This window comes from Megalopta genalis, chromosome 6, assembly GCF_051020955.1.
Source record: "Megalopta genalis isolate 19385.01 chromosome 6, iyMegGena1_principal, whole genome shotgun sequence".
In the NCBI taxonomy this organism is placed as follows: Eukaryota; Metazoa; Arthropoda; class Insecta; order Hymenoptera; family Halictidae; genus Megalopta; species Megalopta genalis.
Genome location: NC_135018.1, coordinates 20,221,552 through 20,245,446, shown reverse-complemented (window position 1 = coordinate 20,245,446; position 23,895 = coordinate 20,221,552). Strand labels below are relative to the sequence as shown.

The window sequence follows — 23,895 nt, the reverse complement described above, 5'->3', positions numbered from 1 at the left end:
AAAATGGCTACCACGGGGGAGCGAAATATGACGAGAGTCAGGAGGCGCTGTTTGTTTTCAATCGACCGAACTCGAGTCCCTTGTTTTGTGGAAATTCAGCGTGGCGGCTTATTTGGGGCTAATAGGAAGGGATCATTTCTGCCAATAAGGAAAACGTATTTACCTTACTTCTAGGAGAGCGTTAACATGGGTTTGCAACAATTAATGTTTGTAAACACTATCTCCGACGGAGGCAACTGCGGTACAAGAACAGACTGCAACTAAATGCTTTACAAAGATGAGCAAACTTTAAAGTCGATTTTCTCAAAAATGGAGCTCTGGATAAATAAATGCTATGCCAAATTTGTTTTTTATTTGTTCGGTTGTACTACGAATTCCGTCCTACCCTGTATAAAGTGGAAATACTATAGGTCAGAAAAACTATTTTCGATTTCGAGTTAAAATGGCTTCGACTACAAAGGGTTAATTTACTGTTATCTTTAAGTTTAACTAAATTTTATTTCGATTGAGTGAATACAAAAACGCTAGTTTAGTGCGTCAGAATTCCTAAGTTACCGTAATTCAGTTATGATCATAGCGCATAATTAGCATTTTTAAGATATTCCTTGAATATTACATTATGCCAAAGTATCTGAAAGTAAAATCCTAATGTACACGGCAGTTTTGTTGACTGAGAAAACGCAAAGCATTAAGGTTTGGGGAAGCCTGGATACTATCCACATAGCATTTAGGTGTCGGAAAAGCAAAAAAAAACTTCGGCCCGCGGCATCTGAGCTCCATTTTGCATTTGAATAGGCCACTGCCAACGGCAACAGAAGATTGAATCTTTCCGTCGCTACGTACATACAATGAAACTTCCATTCAAACGTATTGACTTATGTGTATGTATAATGGAAAGAGCAGTTCGTTAGAGAGAAGTGACACGCCTACGAAATCACATCAAAATATGTAGTTAGCCAGTCATTTTCATGCCATAGTTATTTGCCACGTACAACTTTTGCCTCGAAGTATATCAACAACGTTTGACGCGGTTAATAACTAGTCAACAGCTATCAAAAGTTCACAAGATCGAAATAATTTCTTTAGCGATATAAGAATTGAAAAGTTAAGATGTGTTATAGCGATTTTTTCAATCTATTTGCATCTCGCTAATTTTTCACAAATTTTATAGACATGTTTGAAGACACTGAAATCAAACCTCAAAGAATATTTTCCAGAAAACTATAGCAAATAAAAAATCCAATGTTACTGAAGTTCGTGTTTTATAATTCTCTGTAGACTTTTGTGAAATATGGGTGTATAAAGTTCAGCAGACTCGTTAGTACCGTGACCATAAGAACTGGACTATGAAAGGAAATAAAATTGGAATAATGGAACAACGAAAATGGAATAAATTGGTTAGGAATGTACCATTGCTGGAGTAAGTATCTTCATGCAGATTTACAGTTTCAAAGATAGATTTTCAGAACCGGAGATTCCGTAAACTGCGCGACAATTTATATTTTACTAATTTTCAAGAATAACTATAAAATAAATTATAATATATAAAGAAATTACAAAACGTTTCATGAAATACATCGGGTAATATGAAACTATATCCTATACCACGTAATTTTATGTTTTACTGATTTGGGGGAATTTTTATAAATTATCATCAACATCACAATTAGGACGAAAAGAAATTCTAATCAAACAATTGTTTAAAAAAAATCAATCGAACAATTGTTTGCTCCAATATAGTTGTCGATTATCCCAGATTTTCAACGTAGATATCGAGAGTTTGAAAACTCGTAAATTGTAGAATTGTTTCCCAATTGTCCAAATTAATTAGTTTAAATAGTTCGCGCGTTTAATCGCAAGCGATGCTTTTTTTGAAATTTAATCACAAAGTTCCTTGAATTCATTTCAACTGAACGCGATCGGAGCCTATCAACATCAAAGTTCACTTTGGCTTCTATCTCCGCTAAATTCATCGAAGCCGTCCGAAATAGTTGCCGCGGCTACCAGGAAAATTATGTTCGGAAGTTAAGCAGCTGGACCAACCTTAATATCGTAGTGTGGTGATGCATAATTAACAAAATTAATATTGGCCTAGCCAAGGCCAGCCACCTGGCGTATTGTGGTTTGCCACAGCAGAATGCAAGCCGAGGGTCAACGAACCGTCAGATATTTCTACGCACAGATACCCAGTGAAATGCTTTACGCTGTTCTGTTGATGTCAAACGATCCAAGTTTGTCGGAACGATATTTTCTACTCTCACCTGGGAACGGTCCGACCAGCGTGCCACGAATTTTATGAAAACATGAGAGATAGTTCTCGAACAAAATATTCGACATGTATTTTTTGTTGACAAATGTTTATGTCAGAGGGTTGGTAACAACTCGCGAAGTTGTAGTCCAAAAATACATTTTTTTTTTTGTATCTCGCAGTGGTATATTGTGGTCTTTCATGACCCCAGGAGAATTTTCGTTGTAAACGAATGAGTAATTTGGTTCGTGAGAGTCACTTAAGAATAATTTAGAAATCAATACGATTAATAATTCAGGCTTTTTCGTTCTGCATACAATTACAAGAAAAGAATTTTCGTTATCTGAATATTTAACGATGTCACAATTATCATCAATTAATTGTTGTAGTTTTGTAAAAATGTAAAGTGTGAGTGAAATTTTAAACGCCCTACAGAGTAGAATTATGTTAAACGAAGGGTGACGTTAATATTTCGCAAAAACAATTTCAAAAGATATTTCTTAATCGTCACGTTTTTCTGAAAGCTTCGGTCTATTCAAAAGTGATAAGGTCAAACGACGCTGACCATTAATCAGTGTCGTTCATTTAAACATTAGCTGAAAACTGTGAAATTAATAGTGCTTTCATTTGGAGATTCATTAACTTGCATTGCGTATCATCTACATTCTTCGAATACTAATTACGCCGGAATAATATTCTAGGAGCTATCGATACCAGCTGAGAACAATAAATTTCGCTTAATTGCCGTTTCTGGGGCGCGAGAATCGGAGAAAAGATCCATCTTTCCGCTAACGAGCTGTACATCATTTTCGAGGTAAATTATACGGAGACAGTTGCGTTCATAGAGTGTCCTAACGTTATAACTCCTTTTCGCTTGAAACAATTCTGTTTGAACTAACAGGCTGTCTCCTCTCGCTCCACAGGCTCGAGAGAACTGTCTATTGATCTTCTTTTAAGACCGTAAAGAGAAATGAAACAAGGAGTATTTTTAGTCTGTGACCCTCGAGACAGTCTTTTATGGAGGAATTCAACGTTTATGGCTTCAAAGATCGATATATATTTCTGTATGCTTTCGCGAAGCTTAAGGTCGACTTGACAGAGGATGTAATTCTGAAGTGTTACAGGAAAATTTGGAACAATAACCACAATACTCTGTTAGCTTATACAGAATTTTGATGTGGTTAGAGTTTTTGAAAAATTGAAAAATTTTTAAGAGACAAAAATTGTGGATTGAACTTTTAGGCACGACGCGCCACTATAGTGGCTTGCTCTAGTAGCTCACTCGCTCATCGTTTGAATCAAATAATCGTCTTCATATGCATTGTTTCATAAATCTTTTGTCTTCACATCGACTTACAACAGTCTACAGGGTGTCCAAAAAATGTCTCGCAAATCGGAAAGGAGAAATTTCTAGGATCATTTGAAGTAACTTTTTCCTTAGCGAAAATGCAACCCGTGGCTTTGTTTACGAATTATTAACGAAAAACACTGACCAATGAGAGACGAGCTCGCCTAGCGCTAGGTGGCCGAACTAATCGGCGGAACTGGGATTCGACCGCTCGACCGCTGGCGTCGTTGGCTCACGCGAGCTTAGCTGGCGCGAGGCGACCGAGCCAACGAGCAGTCGAAACCCAGTTTCGCTCATTGGCTCGGCCGCCTTGCGCCAGCATATCTCGCCTCTCATTGGTCACTGTTTTTCGTTAATAACTCATTAACGGTGCCTCGGAGAAAATTTTTGTAAAGGAAAAAGTTGCTTCAAATGGCCTGAGGAACCCGCCACTTTCGGATTCCGAGACATTTTTGGGACACCCTGTACATACAGTATCAGACTCTGTACAATGCACATCAGACTCTGCCGTCCAGAGAAATAGCCTCGCGCAGAATTCAGCCGTACCTAAAAGGTTAAAACACTATGGAATTAAATACGGTTTCAATTTACTGAAATCGCTCATGGAAAGAATAGGATTTTATTTAATCTCAGTTTCTTCAAAGGCTGTAGAATTTAAATGTTAGTGTAAAATATAAAATTAAAGCCGTATGATATTGTAACTATGATACGGAAATAATTATTATAAAGAACAAAGTAGATGGAACGTTCTGACTAAAATTAGTAACGCATCGTTGAATAAAAAATTTACCAATATAATGAAATTCTGTTGACTTTAGATTGATTTGGAAACCTATTTAATAATTTTGTCATCTGTAATACTTTCGACGATATTGTAAGTATAAATAAGTTTAATTTTTCGACAACACATCGGATATTTTAAGATTGTTGTCCTTTTACATAGAAATTTTCTATAAAAAGTAGGCCGCGGCTCAAGGATTTACATGAATATGTAACCAGATAAAATTGTGCACTGTGGACTATGGTTACCACCATGTGCATTCGATGCCAATATTCGCTATAAACATTTGGTCCAATGCGTGCTCTGCTACCAAAAACGTTCGGTCGATATCGTACACACCTTGCAAAACGGTGGCTGACAAAGTTAAACGCCATATTGTACACTTTTATACTTGTTGTTATGGCTACATTTAACGTAGGATGGCCTGTTATTATTGACCGTTAAAACCATTCGCATCGGCAAAAAATCTATAAAAAGAATATTAGGTCCGAAAACCTTTCATCGACAAAAACTGTTTTACTACGATACATATTGTCGCTCCTCAATATCGTTAAATTCTTATGAACAAGTTTCGTTTTCATGTGCCTAAAAATAATTGATGAGTGTCAGATGATGACAGTTTTCATGTCCACCTTTATATTAATCGCAGAAGCGTGGCGAAGAATTTACACGTACATTGAGAGTGAATAATTGATTTAATATTAATTTACACAGCACAATGTCTGTGAAATGCGGTGTCGCTGAAATCGTGTTGATGAAAACATTGTCAGTGAAATAATTGTTGGTGATTTCAAGGTAACCCCGAACGAATAGACTATCGCTGAAAATGAAATGAAATCGTTACTTTTAACATTAGCGTTTTAATCGTAACGATTAAAGCACTCATCAGAAATAAAATCGCGAGTGTCCAATGTTACGGGCGGCATTAGATACAACCGGCAGAAAAGGAAATTTAATATCCCATCAGCGTCACCGGATTAAAATGTAGTTCAATTCCCCGACGGAAACTGTAAGAATGATAAGCACGCCATTACGAGATCGCCACGGGCCGTTTTACGTTTCTTCGGATTCCGCTGGATTACATTTACAATATTAACCCCTTCGCGGGTTAGGAGCTCGTGGTAAATATAACCAGCTTCTGGTGAATCGCAAATTACTTTACCCATGCAAATTAAAAATTGCAGTATTAACGAAACCTCTTATAGTATGCGAGCTTTATACGCGAGGTATAATAACGATCTTCAAGGATCGGATACATTCCTGAACCATACAATCATTCATGTTGTATTAATTATTGTTATTAAATTTCTATATTGGTCTTCAGTATTTTGTTTAGCATGTAAAGTGAAAATGTTTTCGGATAAATTTGTAAAACTTAAAAAATGAATAAGCAGACTTAGAACATAGTTTAATCCAGGCACTGTTAGCATTATAATCAATATGAAGAACGTCGTTGCACAACAATTATTACCTCGATTCAAATGTTTTGAGTTATAACAAATAATTTTGTGATCGAAATAATATTGCTGTGTTCCTTCTGATTGTCTTCTTAGAGAGAAAAAATTTGGATAACATAATAAATATAACATAACACAAATGTATACAAAGATTTTGTTGTTGAGTTGTTTGGAAAATAATTTCGTTTCTCCACGAGAAAATAAAAGATGATTTTTGAATGTTCAGAGAAAATATTATTTAACGATGTATTGTTCTATAACTTTTTGACATTTTTCTAGTAGCTTTGAAATCTTATGCTCGCAGAAATTCCGTTTTTTATTGGCAAAATACTGAATCAAGTGTTTTTTTAATATCCTTACAAAACGACATTTTTATGAGAAATGAATTTACTCTTCGAACAACCAAATAGTTCAAATAATATTCATTTATTTTCTGTGGAAAGATATTCAAGAGACATCTTTCTCTCCAAAATTTTCTACCGATTTTTACCGCTTCTAGTTTCTACGATTGCGAAAGAAACAATTAAAGTATGTGAAATTTGATTGTAGTTGCACGGATAGTGGTTGTACCATGACATATTTTTATTATCACTCTATATCCCGTCCTAAAAGCTCGGCGGTATCGTCCATGTCGCGTCGGTGAGTGACGTTTCGTGCCGATTCAGCTGAAAATTTCCGCCGCTGCGCCGCGCCGCTCGGTTCCCGTAGGGCACGCGGAGATCAAGTGCGGGTTGTTAGGAATTTTGAAATTGAAGTTTCAGCCGGGAACGGCGCGCCAAAGCTTCCCAGGGGCTTTTGTAACATTGTTAACCGTTCGACTGTTCGCTTGATTCGTGCGACACGTTTGTGTACCAATAACCGTCGCGTTTAAAACGCGTTCTATTGCGGCTCGAAACGCATTGTCGCGAGCTATGAACAACGACAAATCCTCCTGGCCGGAAGACTTTTCGTGTTCCGCGGGTGGAACGCCGATTAACTCGGACAAGAACTGTATTTTCCGATGAACAGCTCAGGGAGCACGAATCGACCGTCGGGGACGGACAATAACAAAGCGGACGGCATCCGCACAGTTTAATCTTTATCGATCCGATAGGTTTTCAAAAGGATATATGTAAATAAAGCCATGCTAATTAATCGGAGATTGGAGCGGATGCTGATCTTTCGAGCACGCCGCATAATGCGATATTACATACAAGGTGGTCCATGTTCGGTATGCTAGTCGAGCTACAGCAAATTCTCCCTAATTTTCCTTCAGCTTGTAGATCGAAATGGACAATTTGGGAAGAGGAGATACGATTATACGAATCTTGCGGCTCATTTTTATAGTTACCGATTATCAACAATTATAAGAACGAGGTGCAAGGCTCAAATAAACATATCTCTTTTTCAAAAATTGTCCATTTCTGCTTACAAACTGGAGGAAAATTGCGGAGAATTTACTGTATAGTTTAACTCTGTTCATTGGTAATTGGATAATGATAATTATTTTTATAGGGCGCAGTGACTTTTGCATGTTTTTTGTTGGGAACGAATGCTGCAAATACTTCATTTTGAAAAAATGCTATGTCATTTAGAACTTAAAAAAGATATTGTTTGTCAATTATGCAGAATTATGACGATTGTCTTTAGTTACTAAACAAATTTATAGTTAATAGAAAATGTTTTACTTAGAAGCACATTGGTGAATACCAATTCCTTATTGAATAATAAGGAATTTATTGATATACGAAGAAGTGATCACATGAACATGTGATGTGCAATTATCAAAGTGGATATTTCTAGAAACCGATGACACTATTTTTATATTAGATTATTCAAGTGAAATATGTTGCCACAAGATGTGGCTGCTCAGAAAATGTACAATGTGCATTGTTTGTTGTGAAATGTTTATATATTTCAAAATTTTCTTATGCTTTAAAAATCGTTTTTAAATGCCATTGCAGTTCTTTAAAACACTCTAATTTCCGAAATTATTAAAAACCATTCATGGTGATGACAAATGCATGGAGCATCCGGTACATTTCTTCAGAGATGATTGTTTCAGCGAAACGCTCCCGCTCGAGATACTTTCTCCCCAATTAGCAACATGTATTTACATTTAATTATGACTAATTATTCAACTCTACTGTGATTCTCTGTCTTCCATAGTGAACGTTTGCTTTGCCAATCACTAAACATTGCCCTTCCGACTCATTATCTAGTACTTACGACTCCAACAGGACAGGTTGTATTAACCCTCTGGGCTCCGTTGGCTTTCGTTTTGGAGACATTTATAATTCATAATAATAGTGACGCTATCTTTTATTCATATTACAATAAGGTAAATCAATTCGAGAAGTAAAAGCAACGAAATCGTAAACATTTCTAATTTATTCTTCTGAAAGCAAAACCTGGTTTCTAGAAATATTAAAATCGTTAATAACTAGGCTGCGGCGCAAAAATTTTCTGCATTAATCGTGAGAAACAGGAATAGAAATTTCTTTTCTTTTAACGATTTTAATAAGTTCATAATGATGAATCGATGTTCTAATATTACCTCAGTTCTTCTACTGTTTTTTTCATCGACTAATTTTTTCATATGAATGCTTAAAATTCATGATCTACCGATGCCATTAATTGTCTTGTTTTTGCTTCACTAAAGATGCTGTGTATTATAAAATTATCGAAATATAGCAATGCCAATAGAAATGCAGGAAACAGAAAAGGTAAATAAAAATGTTTTTCTTCTGTTAATCATTCCAATAAATTAGAATAAATGAAAGGATTTCAATTCTTTTAATATCTTCATTGTTTGATATTTCACATAGTCAATTTTATCATAAATGCATAAAATCCGCTGTCTAGACACAATTAAATAAAAGATGGAAGATCAAAGTATTAAATATTGATCAGAATTGAGAAGTTGGAATTTCTTCATTACAAAGAAGAATGAATAGTGAAAATGCTTTTTAAAATAAATTATGAATTTTTTCTGAAAATAATAGAAATTATCGATATTCTTCTTCTTCGAATTTCGATTAATTCATGGAATAATGGCTGTAAAGATTATATAGAAAATTAATGGTGCATAGGACACTTCGAAACTATTGTGTGTTAATCGCATGAAAACTATGTACAATACCGATCAATATTTCAAAGCTCCGGATTTGCAGAGGATTTTCATGTGGATTTTCATCTTTCAAACAATTTCATTGTTTCGTTTATCATTATACTTCCCGCAGTTAACGTATACCAGCAAATCGGAATACCTACTCTCTATTTTCATAGGCGTAACTTCTATACGCAGCACGTCAAATCCCACCACTTCCATTTCATGAATAGTTCGCTCATCTTTCTCAGAGGATTCACGTCGCATAGGGGTAAAGTTGCGCGACGCAGGTAAATAGGAAACGTAATGTCAACACACTCTGCATGGTATCATAAACTTGCTAAGTGAAATAAAAACTATTTGAATGCTGCATTATTCTGCTCACAGGGAAATCCATTTTGTCAACAACGATCCTACTGATGACACACGTTCATTAACTTCTCTTCATCTCAGTCACGATCTTCACAGTTCGATTTTATTGCAACATACCTTGCTTATCGAATTTTAAAAAATGTCATAATGTAAAGTCACTGATTTTCCGAATATCACGGCATGTGATTTCAAATAACATAGCGTAAAAATAATTGAAAAAGATTTTACCTTTTTTTCGCATGAAATACAAGATCGGGTCGCAGCAGATGCATAAATTTATTTACAATAACAAAGTTGGTGCAGCACATTGAACAAACAGACGAGGAAAACTATGATGAAATTACGCAGATTTCTGTTGTTACAAATATTTTTGGACGACGACCACTGAGTGACGTTCATTTAATTCTGTATTTTGCGATGCGGACCATCATACGCCAAGCTTATTTTAGCTAAATATGCATATGGTTGGTTTCAAATGCAAACATGCGAACGAGCCTGTGATTGTTCACACGATACACTGATTACTGTTTTCTGTGTACGTTGGAGCAAATATGAAATCAAAGCTAAAGTTTCAATGATTACTATAAAATAATTTTTGTAAACCGATCTGATCAAACAGGAATTTACAGATGATCTGCCTAATTAAAAGTATTACCGCGGACAGTGAGATCGTAAATATTCTGTCGTATATACCACGATTGATATTAGAACAGAGTTGTACTTCCAACAGTGATTTAATACGTAAGTCTAAATTATTCATTTACTACGATGTTCATAACTTTTCAACTAATTTGCATAATGATTCACTAACTGAAAATTATACAAGGCAAACCACGAAATTGAAAAAGAATTGTGAAAAACCTATTGGCATGATCTGCATAAAATAGATCGAAACCTTCAACAATGATCCTCTTAAAATGATTTTCAGGAAATCGGAATTTCAGTTGAAAATGTTTCAACAAACAACGAAATTGAAATACTCAGCAAGATTCACATACAATACAATACTCAGCATTATTCGTACGAATGGACCTACATTTTTCATGGAACTAATTGTATAGAAATTGTAGCACACATTATCAGGAATAAAACACTATGGGCGTTTTAAGAATGGTTCACGCAGTCTATAGATAGTGTGTAGAGCCTGAACGTTTCGTAAAAATGTTTCCATATAAGGACGGACTTTTGAAAGCATCAGCATCCGGAACGCGTCCATAGAATATCGGGATACAAACTTTCCTTCAATATGAACATGCAATCAGCCGCGTTCATTGGATCGCCTTTGAAGCAAAACAATCGGAAGCTTAGACCGTTAGGGCCGCAAAGCTGGGCGACCGGGAGGTTCGCTCTCCCGGCGATCGAATCGAATCAGGTGCACGAGAAATAATTGGATTTGGTTTTCACTTACCCTGAAACTCTTTCCTGGCTGCGCTCACGGAGGTAACAATGTTGGCCACGTGCCCGAGCACGGTGGCGAACAGTAGCAGGCCAAACAGCAGCTGAGCTATTACGAACAAGTATTCGCCTTTGCTCCGCGGCCTGAAAATGAAGGACGATTCGGAATGTTAGCGCATTCGACCTGTAACAAACCGGTATTGTTCGACTTTTTCGAATGTGTCGCGCGGAATCGAAGTCGCTTTGAGGCACGCTTCTGACAAATTTTTACGAACGAGATAGGTTTGCTACTGTCCGAAGGTGGACGGTTTCTATCATTTTGCAGATGGTAGTGTTTAGATTCATATGTCATTTAAATATATATTGCTAATGGTATTGGAATCAATTACTGGAAGCTCATTAGTAAAGTTAGATGATGCCGTTCAAAAATACATTTTTCATATGGTTTTATTGTTTGCGAATACTCATATTTTAATCCTGTTTTTTCTTACTCGTATATTTTCATCTTTAATTGAGGATTGTACAAATGTAAGGATGTGTCTTATTCCGTACAAGTTTTTATCATTATCGATTTGGTACTGTTTCTCGAAAAGCTGGTGAAAACTCATGATATTATACTATGATTTTCATAAATATTGGTGTTGGCATATTTTTGGTACTGTTAAATATACAAATATCTTACAAATGATTCAAAATACAGATTAATATTGCCAAAATACACGTTCAGAATGACGCAATTGCAGATTGTTGAAGCGTGAAAATAGTCGTAGTAAGGTCGAATACATTATACATTCACAGAAGTATGGTTTTGTTACTTTGCTAATACAAAAAATTTGCTAGGCCAGCAAAGAGTCTTCGAAGATTGAATTTCGGTCAGCATTTCGAGAACTGGCACTGTCGCGCGATGATGCGAAAAGGATTAACGAGATTTACGAAATTAAGGGTGCGAGGACACTAACCGTGGTAGATCGCCGATGGTCGTCAGTGCCAGCGTACACCAGTAGTAGCTCTGCAAATATTGTTTCACAACGTCCGCTGTCTCGGAGTCGCTGAACACCCAGTTCTTACTGCCGAAGCCGTTGTTCTTATAAATAATATGATAGAGGCACCCGTTCCAGTGAAAGATCACCAGTAAATAATGTATCAAGGAGGTGGAGCGGAATAAATTCGGATAATTCGTGTGTCGCTCGGTTCTATCCATGAACGCCCAGAACCTGCGTGACAATGGACAAAGAAGATTGGATGAAATTCCAGAGTGGTTCAGTCATAACCCGACGATAAATTTCGAAATTCCTATTAAAATATTGTACGGCCGACTTTCTTTGCACGGTCACCGTGGAATTTTCGCTTAACCATGCGGTCGGATAGTTGTCGAAGAATGTCTATGAAATGACCACGTTTCGTTCACTGTCGAGTTGACGTCGTGTGCCTATTCGTGTCTGTTTCGTAGCGAATTATAATATATATTACAGCGTACATACAGTGACGAACAAAATAGAACCAGTAACACCATTGTTTTAGAAACAACGATTATTTGTATGTTCATGGAGACATTGTTTTAAGAATAACAATGATTTGTATGTTCGTAGAGAAAAGGTTCAAGTATCACACAATTGCACAAGGACGAACTATGACTGCTCTAACAGATGCAGATTGTCTTGGATATATACATATAGTTTTAGGACAATGGTAGAACATGCTTAATTAGATCATTAATGCAAGTGATATTTTTATAAAATCAACTATTGATAATTGTAATAATGACTATTATCTGACTATTGTCTGAGGGAAATGAAATGAAAGTTAGAATACTTTAATTATTGGTAGAATAGAGTGTTCTTTGTTGAATGTCGATTCATTTGTGAAGTAATTGTGAGAATGAATGAAGAAAACTGCACTAACGAAGTTTGGATCTTGTACATAAAGCATTACTTACCGATATATCTTCACAAGTCTAAAACTTCGCAGTATACTATTGAATCCTATAGATAAGTATAAAAAGTCGAGTGGCAGCAGGCACAGAATGTCCATGTAAAATGTGGTGCTGTTCGTGTAATGATTTCGCAGTTTAGTCGCGTCGGTTTGCAACACGCCATCCTCCAAATATCCAGTTCGAATGTGGAACACTATGTCCAACACGTATAAAAAATCGGAGAAGTAATCCAAACAGAACCACACCCACCGCGTATCGCCTGTAAAACAAACAATTCTGTTCTAAAGGAAATAGCATTTTGAATCATTGTCTTCATTGCATTAAACCAAACTTCAGGAGATTCTACAAATATTTTCTTTAAACCTTAAATTTATAATTTTAATTAGTTTATTTTAAATAGTATTAAATTATTAGTCAGAATAAGAGCTATTAAGATCTTTACAATCACTTGTAAAACACAAAAGAATACGGCTATTATTGCATCAGTCTAATATACTCGCAAAAATTAATCTCATCTTTTGCGTATTCGCTGAATAGAATATTAATAAAATAAGTTATTACATTGCGTCTTCGCATTTTTCCACATTTCTTTTTACAAAAAGAAAACGCGCATAATATTTTGTAGTCAATCATATAATTCTCATCGTATTTAACTATTTTCGGTAATGGTCTTGTGTAAAAGGAAAGTGAAGATTTAATTTACATCCTGCATAATTCAATCCACTAACAACAATAGAATTTCAACAGTTTCTGGAGTACAGTTCTCGGCTACCGACTATTCTGAAATATTAAAAATCTCGATGTATCCAGTTCAGAGTATAGCTACGTAAATTGCAGAAATACAAAATTCGAGAGGAAACTTTACAAAACGTTCGGTAGAACCTGTGAAATTTGTAAAGACTTCCACGTAAGAGCAAACTAATGAAAGCAACAAATTTCTCGACAAGAACGAAGCAGAGAAGCAAAGACATTGGCAGAGAAAAACTCGGTAGACGAACAACGGCAACTTACAATTAGCGCGCACAGAAGAAAAGTAAAAGAAACGAATTTGATATTTCGCGCAGTTATCGAAGCAAACCTTGCGAGTTCAGGTATTACGAAATCTGAGGAGATTGATGGGGCACGAGGAAGTTTCTGCTTTTTTACCAAGCTGGATAGGATTCTTTCTCGGCGCGCTCCGAGAATTTTGGAATAGAGAAGCGGAGTAATTCTCCGAGGTGCTAAATCCGAGCTGGCACAGAGTTCTTTCACGGGAGTTGTAAGATACGCAGAGGAAAGCCGATTCCCTATCTGGACTGATCTTCGATCTAGCACGCCGACCCCGTGGTGAACGAGTATCTGCCGATTTAACTCGATGGCGAAGCTGTCCCGGAATTTTTGCTCTCGGCTATGTGCTGGTTTACGGTAATTTTTACTATTCCAACCCGAAATAGGTTTCACCCGAACCAATTCCAGATGCTGACCAATCCTGGATTAAGCAGATATTCCAGTCCAGAACTTTGAAAAAATCGATTTCTTTCTTTCTATTTTCGAAATATACGTCTTCAACGCTCGTTAGAGAAAAATCATAATGATAATTACAAATGGCTGAAATCATGTAGTAAGACTCGAATAAAATATTATTCAAGTTAGAATTTTGACAACAGAAGGTGCACGTTTCCATAATCAATAAGAGGCGAGAATGCCTTCGAACAGTGTCTTGAATATTACATTTATCATAGGAATAGAAAAAGGGTATTTTCCTCTAGGTAATAATAGTGTACTTTTGACAATAGCGTATTTTTTTTCCATTTGCTCGGTCAGGTAGCTCGAGCATAACGGTTACCGTGGCTATTATAACATAAAGCAGTGATGTCCAAACTAAGCTTCGGAGCTTAAGGTTCTTCCCCTACCTATTACCAAAGCCACTGAGCATCGGCTCAAACTATTGCACGTCAAACGGAGACCACTGAATACGGACGTTTCCCCTTCTGCAGAAAAATATCTTCTCCTGTCGGATGAAAACCTTACGATTCTTCCCAATTAAAAAATAATGGTCTTGTTTGCGTAGAGTAAATTTATGCATGTTCAGAAAATTTGTAATAATGCCTTTTAATTTTAATCAAACTCGTAGAATGTCTATTTTAGAAACCGCGACAATATTGAGGCAGAATTTGAAGTAGAGATTTTGCTGAAGCGAATTTAATATAACATAACGATACGGATAAACGAAAAATCAATACACATAACGATGGTTAGTCTTGTTGACAACTGACATTACACAATCATGTTGACAACTGACAATTAACGAGAACTCTCAGAATACACATATCAACCCACACAACAAAACGTGATATACACGTTGCGCCGATTATTTTCCACGCAATTTCTATCAATCATCAGAGTAATGTATAACATTTATGTGTAATATCTTGAATAATACGTTGTAATGTTTGGAATAATACTGGCGCATTTAATCTTTTATTTTCAATTATCTAATAGCTTCTGAGATGAACGACCAAATATGCCTCGCAGCAACAACTTTGATGATTTTCACCTCTAGAATATGAATGCTGGCTAAAAAAATGCTTCTGAATAACACTTTGCTAACAGCTTCCGTCCTGCGAACTTTTGTTTCAAATAGTTTTGAAAAATGTCGCATGTACTGAAAGTTATGGCTAGATTAATTTACAAAAATCGGAATTAGCTGGCTTTTATTTTGTTGCGTTAGGAGATGTTTAACTCAGTTGAAATGTTCATTTTACTGAACGCTTGGAAATAACGTAGGCGTATAAACGTCCACAATTTAAAGTATCTTTACATGCATATGTGTTGTTAAAACTTTCTGGTCGTAATGAAATTAACCAGACAGACATCGGCCGACGTTAAATTCACTGTAAAGTTGCAACGTATTTTTTACCTGAACAAATACAATGCCTTCATCGAACTTATTTAATGATTGTTTAATCAATATTTAAAACAGGATAATGGGTTGGTGATAATACGATGTATTTTTGTTTGACCAGAAATTTTTGGCAACTACTGTACATAACTTTGATCTAAAGAGACGATACTGTGCATAACTTTAATAGAAGGAAACGATACGAGATAAGATTGTACAAAAAATATACTAGATGAATTAAATTGCACAAAAATATACTAACCATTTATTTCTTGGAAGGCGAACCTATAGATGATAACCCAGAAGTTGTAAAGGAAGGCAAGGGATACCACCATCGACCAATAGTAACAGAGGCGTCCCGCAGGATCAAAGATGAAGGACCAGTTAGGGGCACCAGTGCGGAATCCTTTCGTTCCCGATTGTCCAGGATAGCCTCTGCTTCCACGTTGCTGTTGCTGTTGCTGTACTGTATACCTGCTACACGCGAGAAACATTATTTAACGGTGATACGACGTGCAACATTCGTTTTATTTATTTCATTAATCGATTGCGGAGTTCATGCACAAATGAGAAAAATAAATGATATTTTTATTTGCACCTCATTAAAGAAATGTTTTATTCACAAAATAATATTTTCCAGTTGTTCAAATTATTAGAGGAAGAACGAAATGAATGTTTAGCTCATGTGTCTTACAATTAACACTTTGGCTGACATGTGCGGGCGACGGAATTATTTGCTCAGATCTGAAAATTAATTTTTTAATTAATCTATTATGTCTCTGTAATTTTATTAAGATCCACACAAAACGTAGGTATGTTGAAAAAAGATGAAATATATGTCGTATAACATAAAGTATTTTATTTAATCAAAATAAAATTGGAAAGTTAATTTTATAAAATTTACGAGGTGTTTAGCGTGGCAGCCAATGTGTTAAAGCAGACAGTTTTTATTTTGCACAAAAATCCGCAGTCTATTCATAATATATACTTGAATGCAATAATTTATAATAACGTATATTTATAGATATTTTTCGTTACATCGGAATGGTATCGGTGGATTACGTGGTGGTCTGTAAGTTTACGTAGTAATCGTAAAACTCGCAAGGTCGGAACTAGAACGAAAATATGAACACGGACCGTCACCCTCTACTTTAACCGGCACTGTCATAAACTGCTACTTTTAGGTAGAATGCAGGTTACAGTCGCACTCGATTCCTGGAATTTACCACCTGCAATTCCAGGAATTCGCGACTCGTTGTCCTCTGAAACGTAACTCCGTAACGACCAACCAAATTGCTAGCTAAAAGTTCCTCCACCAATCACGTTTCGCTCTTGCAGGAGCAACCCGCCGTGACCAACCGCATTTCAGTTTGCACTAAGTAATTTCACTCGATAGATATCATAAACGCTGGATATTTCGATATAACCGTCCAATTGCAACTGCAACAAGAAATTTCGTACAGCAGTCCGATTTTAAAAGTTCGAATAACTACAACGTTGCGACTCCACGTCTTGCTATCGAGCTGCAAATAATGTCAGCGATTCAAATCTTCTTATAATTTTGGCAGATTGTCAGCTGTTGAAATATCAATTTAATCATTCGACAATTATTTTGCTGTTTTTTTAAAAATAGAAACTATGCGTGCTTTTAGCGCCTGGCTTACACATAACTTGTTCTTGTATTTATGGAATATATGCCCGCAAGATGTCAGATTATTTAAAAAAATATGAAACAAATGAACATATCAAATTGAAACTTCGTGACTAAATTCATTAGTCTTCGAATAAAATACTATAGAATTCTTAACGGCTTAAATAACGATTCTATTCAAAGTTATACTTAGTCAAAAGAAATTTAAAGCAGACATTTTGTGCAGGTGCTTCTTGAATCATGCAGAATATGTATTATACGATATTCATTTGTTTCGTAGAGGTGAAAGTTGTGTACTTTCTACTGCTGCACTGTTTGATTTATAATTTTCCACCACAAAGTGTATTTTAGTCCTACGAATACGAACAACAAAAATTACTCGTGCGTGCGATACATTCGCCATTGTGTGTCGTGCTAGTGTCCGTGTGTGACCAGTGTTGTGTGTACTCCACGCTGGAGACATCGGTATTCGTATAACGCGAACGCAAAACAAAGCTGTTTCGCTCGAGAAGCTCCGACAGAAGTTTCTGTTTATCTGTATGCGTCAAACTAGTTAGTTGTTGTTGAACGCTCGCATGATGTAACTGAAGGCTGCACATCTCAAACGACTCTGTATCTGTCGTAAAATTCGCTCCTGGAAATTGCGTCATCTAAGTGGCGGTGCACTCGTTTCATTTAGCGGGACCCGGAGTCGGTGGTATGTAAAGAGAAATGTTTCCCGAGAGAAATGCTCGCTCGTAATTACAAATTCGGCCGTCTTTTATTCGGATAATTTAATATTAGATACATTCTATGCGAACGTAAATTAAAAAGTCTTCATCGGGTCGCTGTCTGGGATTTTACCCTCGAAATTTTAATTCCATATTTAAGCACGGTTATTTGAACATACCCGGGGAACGGACGTTTTTGACAACTCCACGGTTCGTGACGTTCAGGCCGCGTTTCAATCTTTGTTCACCAATATTGTTTCGAATGTAGTTTTTAATAGCAGAGCTACCGAACCAGTCAAGGCAACTGGTTTCTGATTTTTTATTGCACACGTACTGGAATTGTAGAAATGTTTCTGTGGGAGATCTTTAATAAATATGAATTTAATTAACATTAGTCTAATTAGTACGAAGTTTTCATATATAATCAATCAGAAAATTATACCAGTATTTTCTTCTATTTCTTTATCTGAACACGAAAATAAATCAGAAATCTACAATTACGGAATTTATTATACAAATCGTTATTGAAATGAAACATTGTATTCAGTTTAATATATCGATGGCATCTTTCTACAGATTTTTATATGTTGTCAGTTCATTTATAATTGTTAACAAAGAAATATAGAAGCATCCTTATTTTTCAAGATAGCGACAAAGTGCTGACAAATTTCATTTTTATGCAAGTAGAAACTGTAGGCCTTTACAGACACGCGTTAAGCAATTCCTGTTCAAATATCATACGAACTTAATTTTTCTTTTCATTGCATCAAACATAAAATAGTTCCATTGAAATTAAAACATTTGTTTTAAACGTTGAAGATACAAGACTTGTTTATTGAATTTATTCGCCGTTCTTGTTTATGTCACTGGTAAAGAAGATTGGAAATCTCCTCTTCGTACAAGGACATCTCCGACAGTAAATACTTCTAAGCTATGAAAGAGAAGTATAATATATTCTGTTAACAAGATTGAGGGTGAACCTACAATCTCTAAAGCTCCTTAACCTCGGAAAAGAAGTTACTAAATGAGATCGCTGCTACGTCATGCAACTATCGTTATACAAATTTTTATTCTGCGTCCATAGTATTGAATACATTCGAAATATAATCCTATGAGATGCTGGCCACATACACAGAGAGAAATTGTTTCCTCTTCCTAAAAGCGTTGAATGTAGATGTAGTACAAAGATGCATAAGAAATCAATTACTGTTTGTCCGGCGTTGATACGATTCATAGTATCTGGCATCTGCAATGCGCACATTTTGGATTGGCAGTCTAACAGTTTCCAATTGATATTGCAAATCCGCCAATTTCGATCAAATGTTTCCACTATACTACTACTTAATCTTTCATCTCAGAGTTCATATCTGTATCCTAAGAATATGAGTGAGTTAGAATCATAGTAAAATGTAACTGTACACATGACAAAATGTAAAAAAGACAAGTGAAATAAATTATGAATTTATTATAAATTAACTTAACTCTAAATTATAAAATGATAACAATCCTTGCAATGAGGAAAACCCATTCGTATATCAAACAATAGAACTAAACAATCAAAAAACAATATGGTTATGTAATTTTTCAGGGAAAATACAACAAAAATTGTCAATAACTGCAGGAAGTTTAAAATTAAATCTTAAATGAAAATGTATTTCTACTGGTAAAGTGAATAAAAGGTAAGAGGCTAAACGTTAACCGCTTGCACTATGATTTCTTTCACAGATACGTCGATGAGCACATTTTTCCTCTTATCAATTTTCGTTCTTAAATTTTGATGACAGAAGAATCAAATTTTATTTCAATTTAGAAGAAATTAATAACATTCATATTTAACACATTTTACAACAGTCGTCACCTATGAATATTAATTATATTATATATTATTATATACTTAATATCAATTAATATGCTCTATAAACATGTGTTAATAATGTGAAGTATATTCGTAGAACATGAACGCTCTAAAATGTTTTGCGATTAGAATTTCAACCCTTCAAGATCCAAAAGCTTTCTGCAAACTGCCATTTTTATTAGAACGTTACTATACATACACATCTCATACTTTCTAAAGACAAAATCAGGAAGTAGCATAACCTAAAGGTACAAGCAGTTGGAGCAGCATCCTTGGTACGCGTTTTAAAAAATCGATCGACATTGCCGCAGCCAATGCAGCGACAGGCGAACGGCTAAGAAGCGAAAGAGAAGGCGAAATAAAGAAATGAATAATTCACTTTCCACAATAGACACGGAGTTATTGGATGATTATGCCGCAATATTCAGTGAATAATTTATAGTTCATAGTTTTAGGTGTGCCACGTGAGACGCGTATAATCGAAAAACTGCGGTCCTACGTCGCGGACTCGCGACCGACCGTTGTCTATAGTAAACGAAAACACGGACAATATTTACCACCTACGATGATCGAGCTTGTTGTCTCAGCCAGAACCGGCGCAGCTCGATCACCATCTGCGTAATACCAATAATCGATTCCACACTTACGTCTCGGTGCCGTTGCAGCTGCTGTTATTCAGATGATTGATGGATGTCGGTGTGTGCAGGTGCGACTGGTCCCGCGATGGTGTCAGCGTATCTGCATGCAGCTTGAATCTGCTCCACAGATGGTCCCCCTTCTCTGATTTGCGGCTTAGGTCGAAATCGGTAGCCTCGTAGTTCACGTAAGCCCCCTGGACAAAACAAACCCGCACATGTTTTCGTTGACTGATCATCTGGCATCGATTTTGCGTTTTGATAATCACTAGATTCTTATGGACACTGATTCTCGAATCAGACATTGATTTCTTGGCTTTTCATGTTTTCGATGAATCTGAAAGTCAGATTTTTAGATGTTGTTATGCGGGTCTTAATTTTGAAGGAAAAACAAGATTGCGTATGACCCATGTTCTGTTCAATATTTTGTAATTTTTTCTAAGTTTGTAACATGTAATGTATTAATAAATCTTGTATGGAATTTCAATATTTAATACAATAAAAATTGTCTGCGATCAGTGATACAAAACACGATTGAAAGAAAGATATGCTTCATCTTTCAATAAGTTTCAATAAATTGAAAATAGTGTAACGGGATATTTATATTCTCCTGATATGTTTACTATTCTATATTTCATTTACAATCAATTAAATTATTATTAAATATTAGGAATGACGAAAATGTGTACCATGAAGGATACATATGGAAACGTGACCAATAGGAAGAATTAACGATAATATTACCTAAAACTGAACGCATGTGACGTTTTTCCACAAAATGAAAGATGTAATAAACTTTTAAGTAGTCTAAAGCCTCGATTATCCGAATTAATCAGGAGGACACAGATATTGGGGGACTTAAATTAAATGACTATTGATTTACACAGCAAAACGTGCTGTACATGTGTAGATCAATTTCGAACTGTTTACACATGGAATGAATTTAGATGACGCAGAATTCCGACATCAGAGGTACGAATAATCGAGATTCTAAATTACTATCTAACTCGAATAAAAGTGTTTCAATTTAGAATGGACTTCATTCGAAATGGGACTTTGAATGGGACTACTGGGACTTCCATAGCATAATAGTTGTCATTTTTCCGATACCGGCGCCGTGTCAGCGTTTTGTCTTAAAAAATTGTATGGTCGAAACGATGTTACGCGTCACCCTGAAGTTCCTTATCCGTCTGGCAGTCATTTCCGGTGTCATGGCGTAATTGCACGTGCATATGCGACGGCGTTCGATCGGAAAATTAAAATAGAAAGCATTGCACTTGCCGACCAGGCGATGCGCGTTTCAATAGAATCTATAATGAATTTTACCTTTGGTTTTCCAGAACGGTGAGATTACTTCAGCGTGGCAGCCGATATATGTACATAGATTTACAACTGGTGCGCGTCAACTACACCTGCCCGCGTTCCTTATATCGAGGAGGGAACACACGCGAGGAGGGACAGAGGATATTTTTTCCACGGTTCAGAATGTTTCCGTGTGAATATTTCCCGTGTTATCATTGTCGCTAGCAGTCAGCATGTTTAAAAAGTTGGAGCCCGCTGCTGTAATTGAATATCGTTGGTAATAACGGAAGAATAAGAATAATGGATCACATCGGAATGGATTTTCTAAGGGGAAGCTCCGCTCACGGTTGTTCCAGGAGGTTTGATACGGACAATTTATTCGATTAAGGTAGGCTACCGCACTTTATTCCACCGTCGGCCAGAAAAATTTCCTTCTTTTGTACGTTCAGGCCCGATCTTCCTCCTTTCTTTCCTTTTTTTTGTCATATGCTCTAGCCGGGAAAGGGAATTTCATCTTTTCACGATGATACAGACCTCTGCTCGGCGCCGGTTTTTGCGCAACGCGTGCTTTTTCTTCGGAAAATAAACAGATCGATGAAGAATACCATGAGAAATAAGAGTCCTCTTGGGCATAATAAAGGAAGCACGTTAATGGGCGGAGAAGAAAAGGAAGAAATAATAGTATGGTGATACGAGCCGGAAGGAAACCTTGGTAAGCTTGTGATTGATCACCGTTGCTACTTGGAAAGATACGGATATTATCTTACAAATCTATAAGGAATAAAATAACTGAGAACTGTAATAAATAGATCTCGGATTTTACGCGTTTACGGAGGTCTTGACGACCGTGGTCGTGGTATAAGAAACGGTGGAAACAGTTTAACTACGGTTTTATTTTCTTCTGGCTTTATGCTATCTTTAATCATAGAATCAAATGCTTATTTGCAGATTTTATGCGATTACTGCAGTCTTGATGGTCACAGACCGTCTTTGGTTTTCGTGCAACCTTTAATCATAGAATCAAATGCTTATTTGCAGATTTTATGCGATTACTGCAGACTTGATGGTCACAGACCGTCTTTGGTTTTCGTGCAACCTTTAGTCATAGAATTAAATATTTTTTTGCAGATTTTATGTTTGTTGCAGTCTTGATAGTCTCAGTTAAAAAAAGTTGAAAACAATCTAAGTATTTCCTTTTGTTGTAAAATCAAATTTTTAATTCGTTCCGATTTCTGTGAACTTGTATTTGCATAAAGATTTGCAGTTTTGTAATGAATTATCGCTCGGAAAAAGAACTAAGATTACGTACCTGAGATAATTACAGTTGAGAATTAGCAAAAGTTGTGAAGTGAAGAGAAAAATATAGCAATTCATCCGAAGAACGTCGTAAATTTTGAAATCAGCATCGATTACGAAAGCATACTCGACATTCACAATTGTTTTAAATATAAACTCAACAATTGCTCAACAGGTAAATTAAATATTATATAAATATTAATCTCAACACCATTAACGTTGTAGAACTAACCTGTTGTTGCGTGGGTGTGTGACGGTTCATGCATTTGCAGCTTAGCGCGGAAGTGGAACCCCCCGTGATCCGATCTCTTACACCGCCGCCACTACTCGGTATAATCATGCCTGTAACATCATATCAACATACATCCATTAATTAAATTGGTCAGTCGATAACTTATTCCTTTATTTTTATAACACAATGTTTTACTCAGCGATTTTTCAAATGTTAAAGTCAAATATTCCACATTAGATACAAAATACTCAAGATATCTTTCATATCTTGATAAACGAGCAAAGAATTAATTGTAGTAGACCCTCGGTCGTCATAACTAATTAATAAAACATCAGTGTTCGGATAAGAAAATTTACAATGCCATACTATTTCAATTAATTAAAACAATGTTGTAATGGGTATAATTATCCTCAAATATCAGAGATTCGGATAATCGAGGTTCTACTATATTGTACTATAAATCTTCCTTATGTTAGTAATTTATTGTGGCGAAGTTAGGTGACTCATCCAGTACAGATTACACATTAATGTACAATAAATTATTTTATATAGACTACTGACGTAGTATGTAAAATTGTAGAAATATCTAGGGTTAAAGAATATAAAAAGTTAATGAACGCAAGCCATTAAATCGCTGCTGGATGTATACATAGTGTGTCAAAGGTATCGGGCATGGTTAAACAAAATATAAGAGACAGAGATCGATATCAG

At 35.9% G+C, this 23,895-nt stretch overlaps 1 protein-coding gene across 7 annotated transcripts in view; it reads right to left on the bottom strand.

Moving 5' to 3' along the window:
• LOC143259765 (cyclic nucleotide-gated channel alpha-3) overlaps nt 1–23,895 on the bottom strand; it is a 224,729-nt gene that overhangs the window by 85,586 nt on the left and 115,248 nt on the right. For 6 of the 7 annotated variants that reach the window (XM_076523274.1, XM_076523280.1, XM_076523278.1 and 3 more), the window contains exons 4-9: nt 23,185–23,294; nt 20,367–20,551; nt 15,766–15,980; nt 12,626–12,881; nt 11,649–11,903; nt 10,703–10,833 (exon numbers count right to left, since the gene is read on the bottom strand). In XM_076523274.1, coding sequence (XP_076379389.1) covers nt 10,703–10,833; nt 11,649–11,903; nt 12,626–12,881; nt 15,766–15,980; nt 20,367–20,551; nt 23,185–23,294 — 1,152 coding nt within the window. The remainder of the gene's footprint in view (nt 1–10,702; nt 10,834–11,648; nt 11,904–12,625; nt 12,882–15,765; nt 15,981–20,366; nt 20,552–23,184; nt 23,295–23,895) is intronic. The other variant, XM_076523275.1, reaches the window with a different exon arrangement.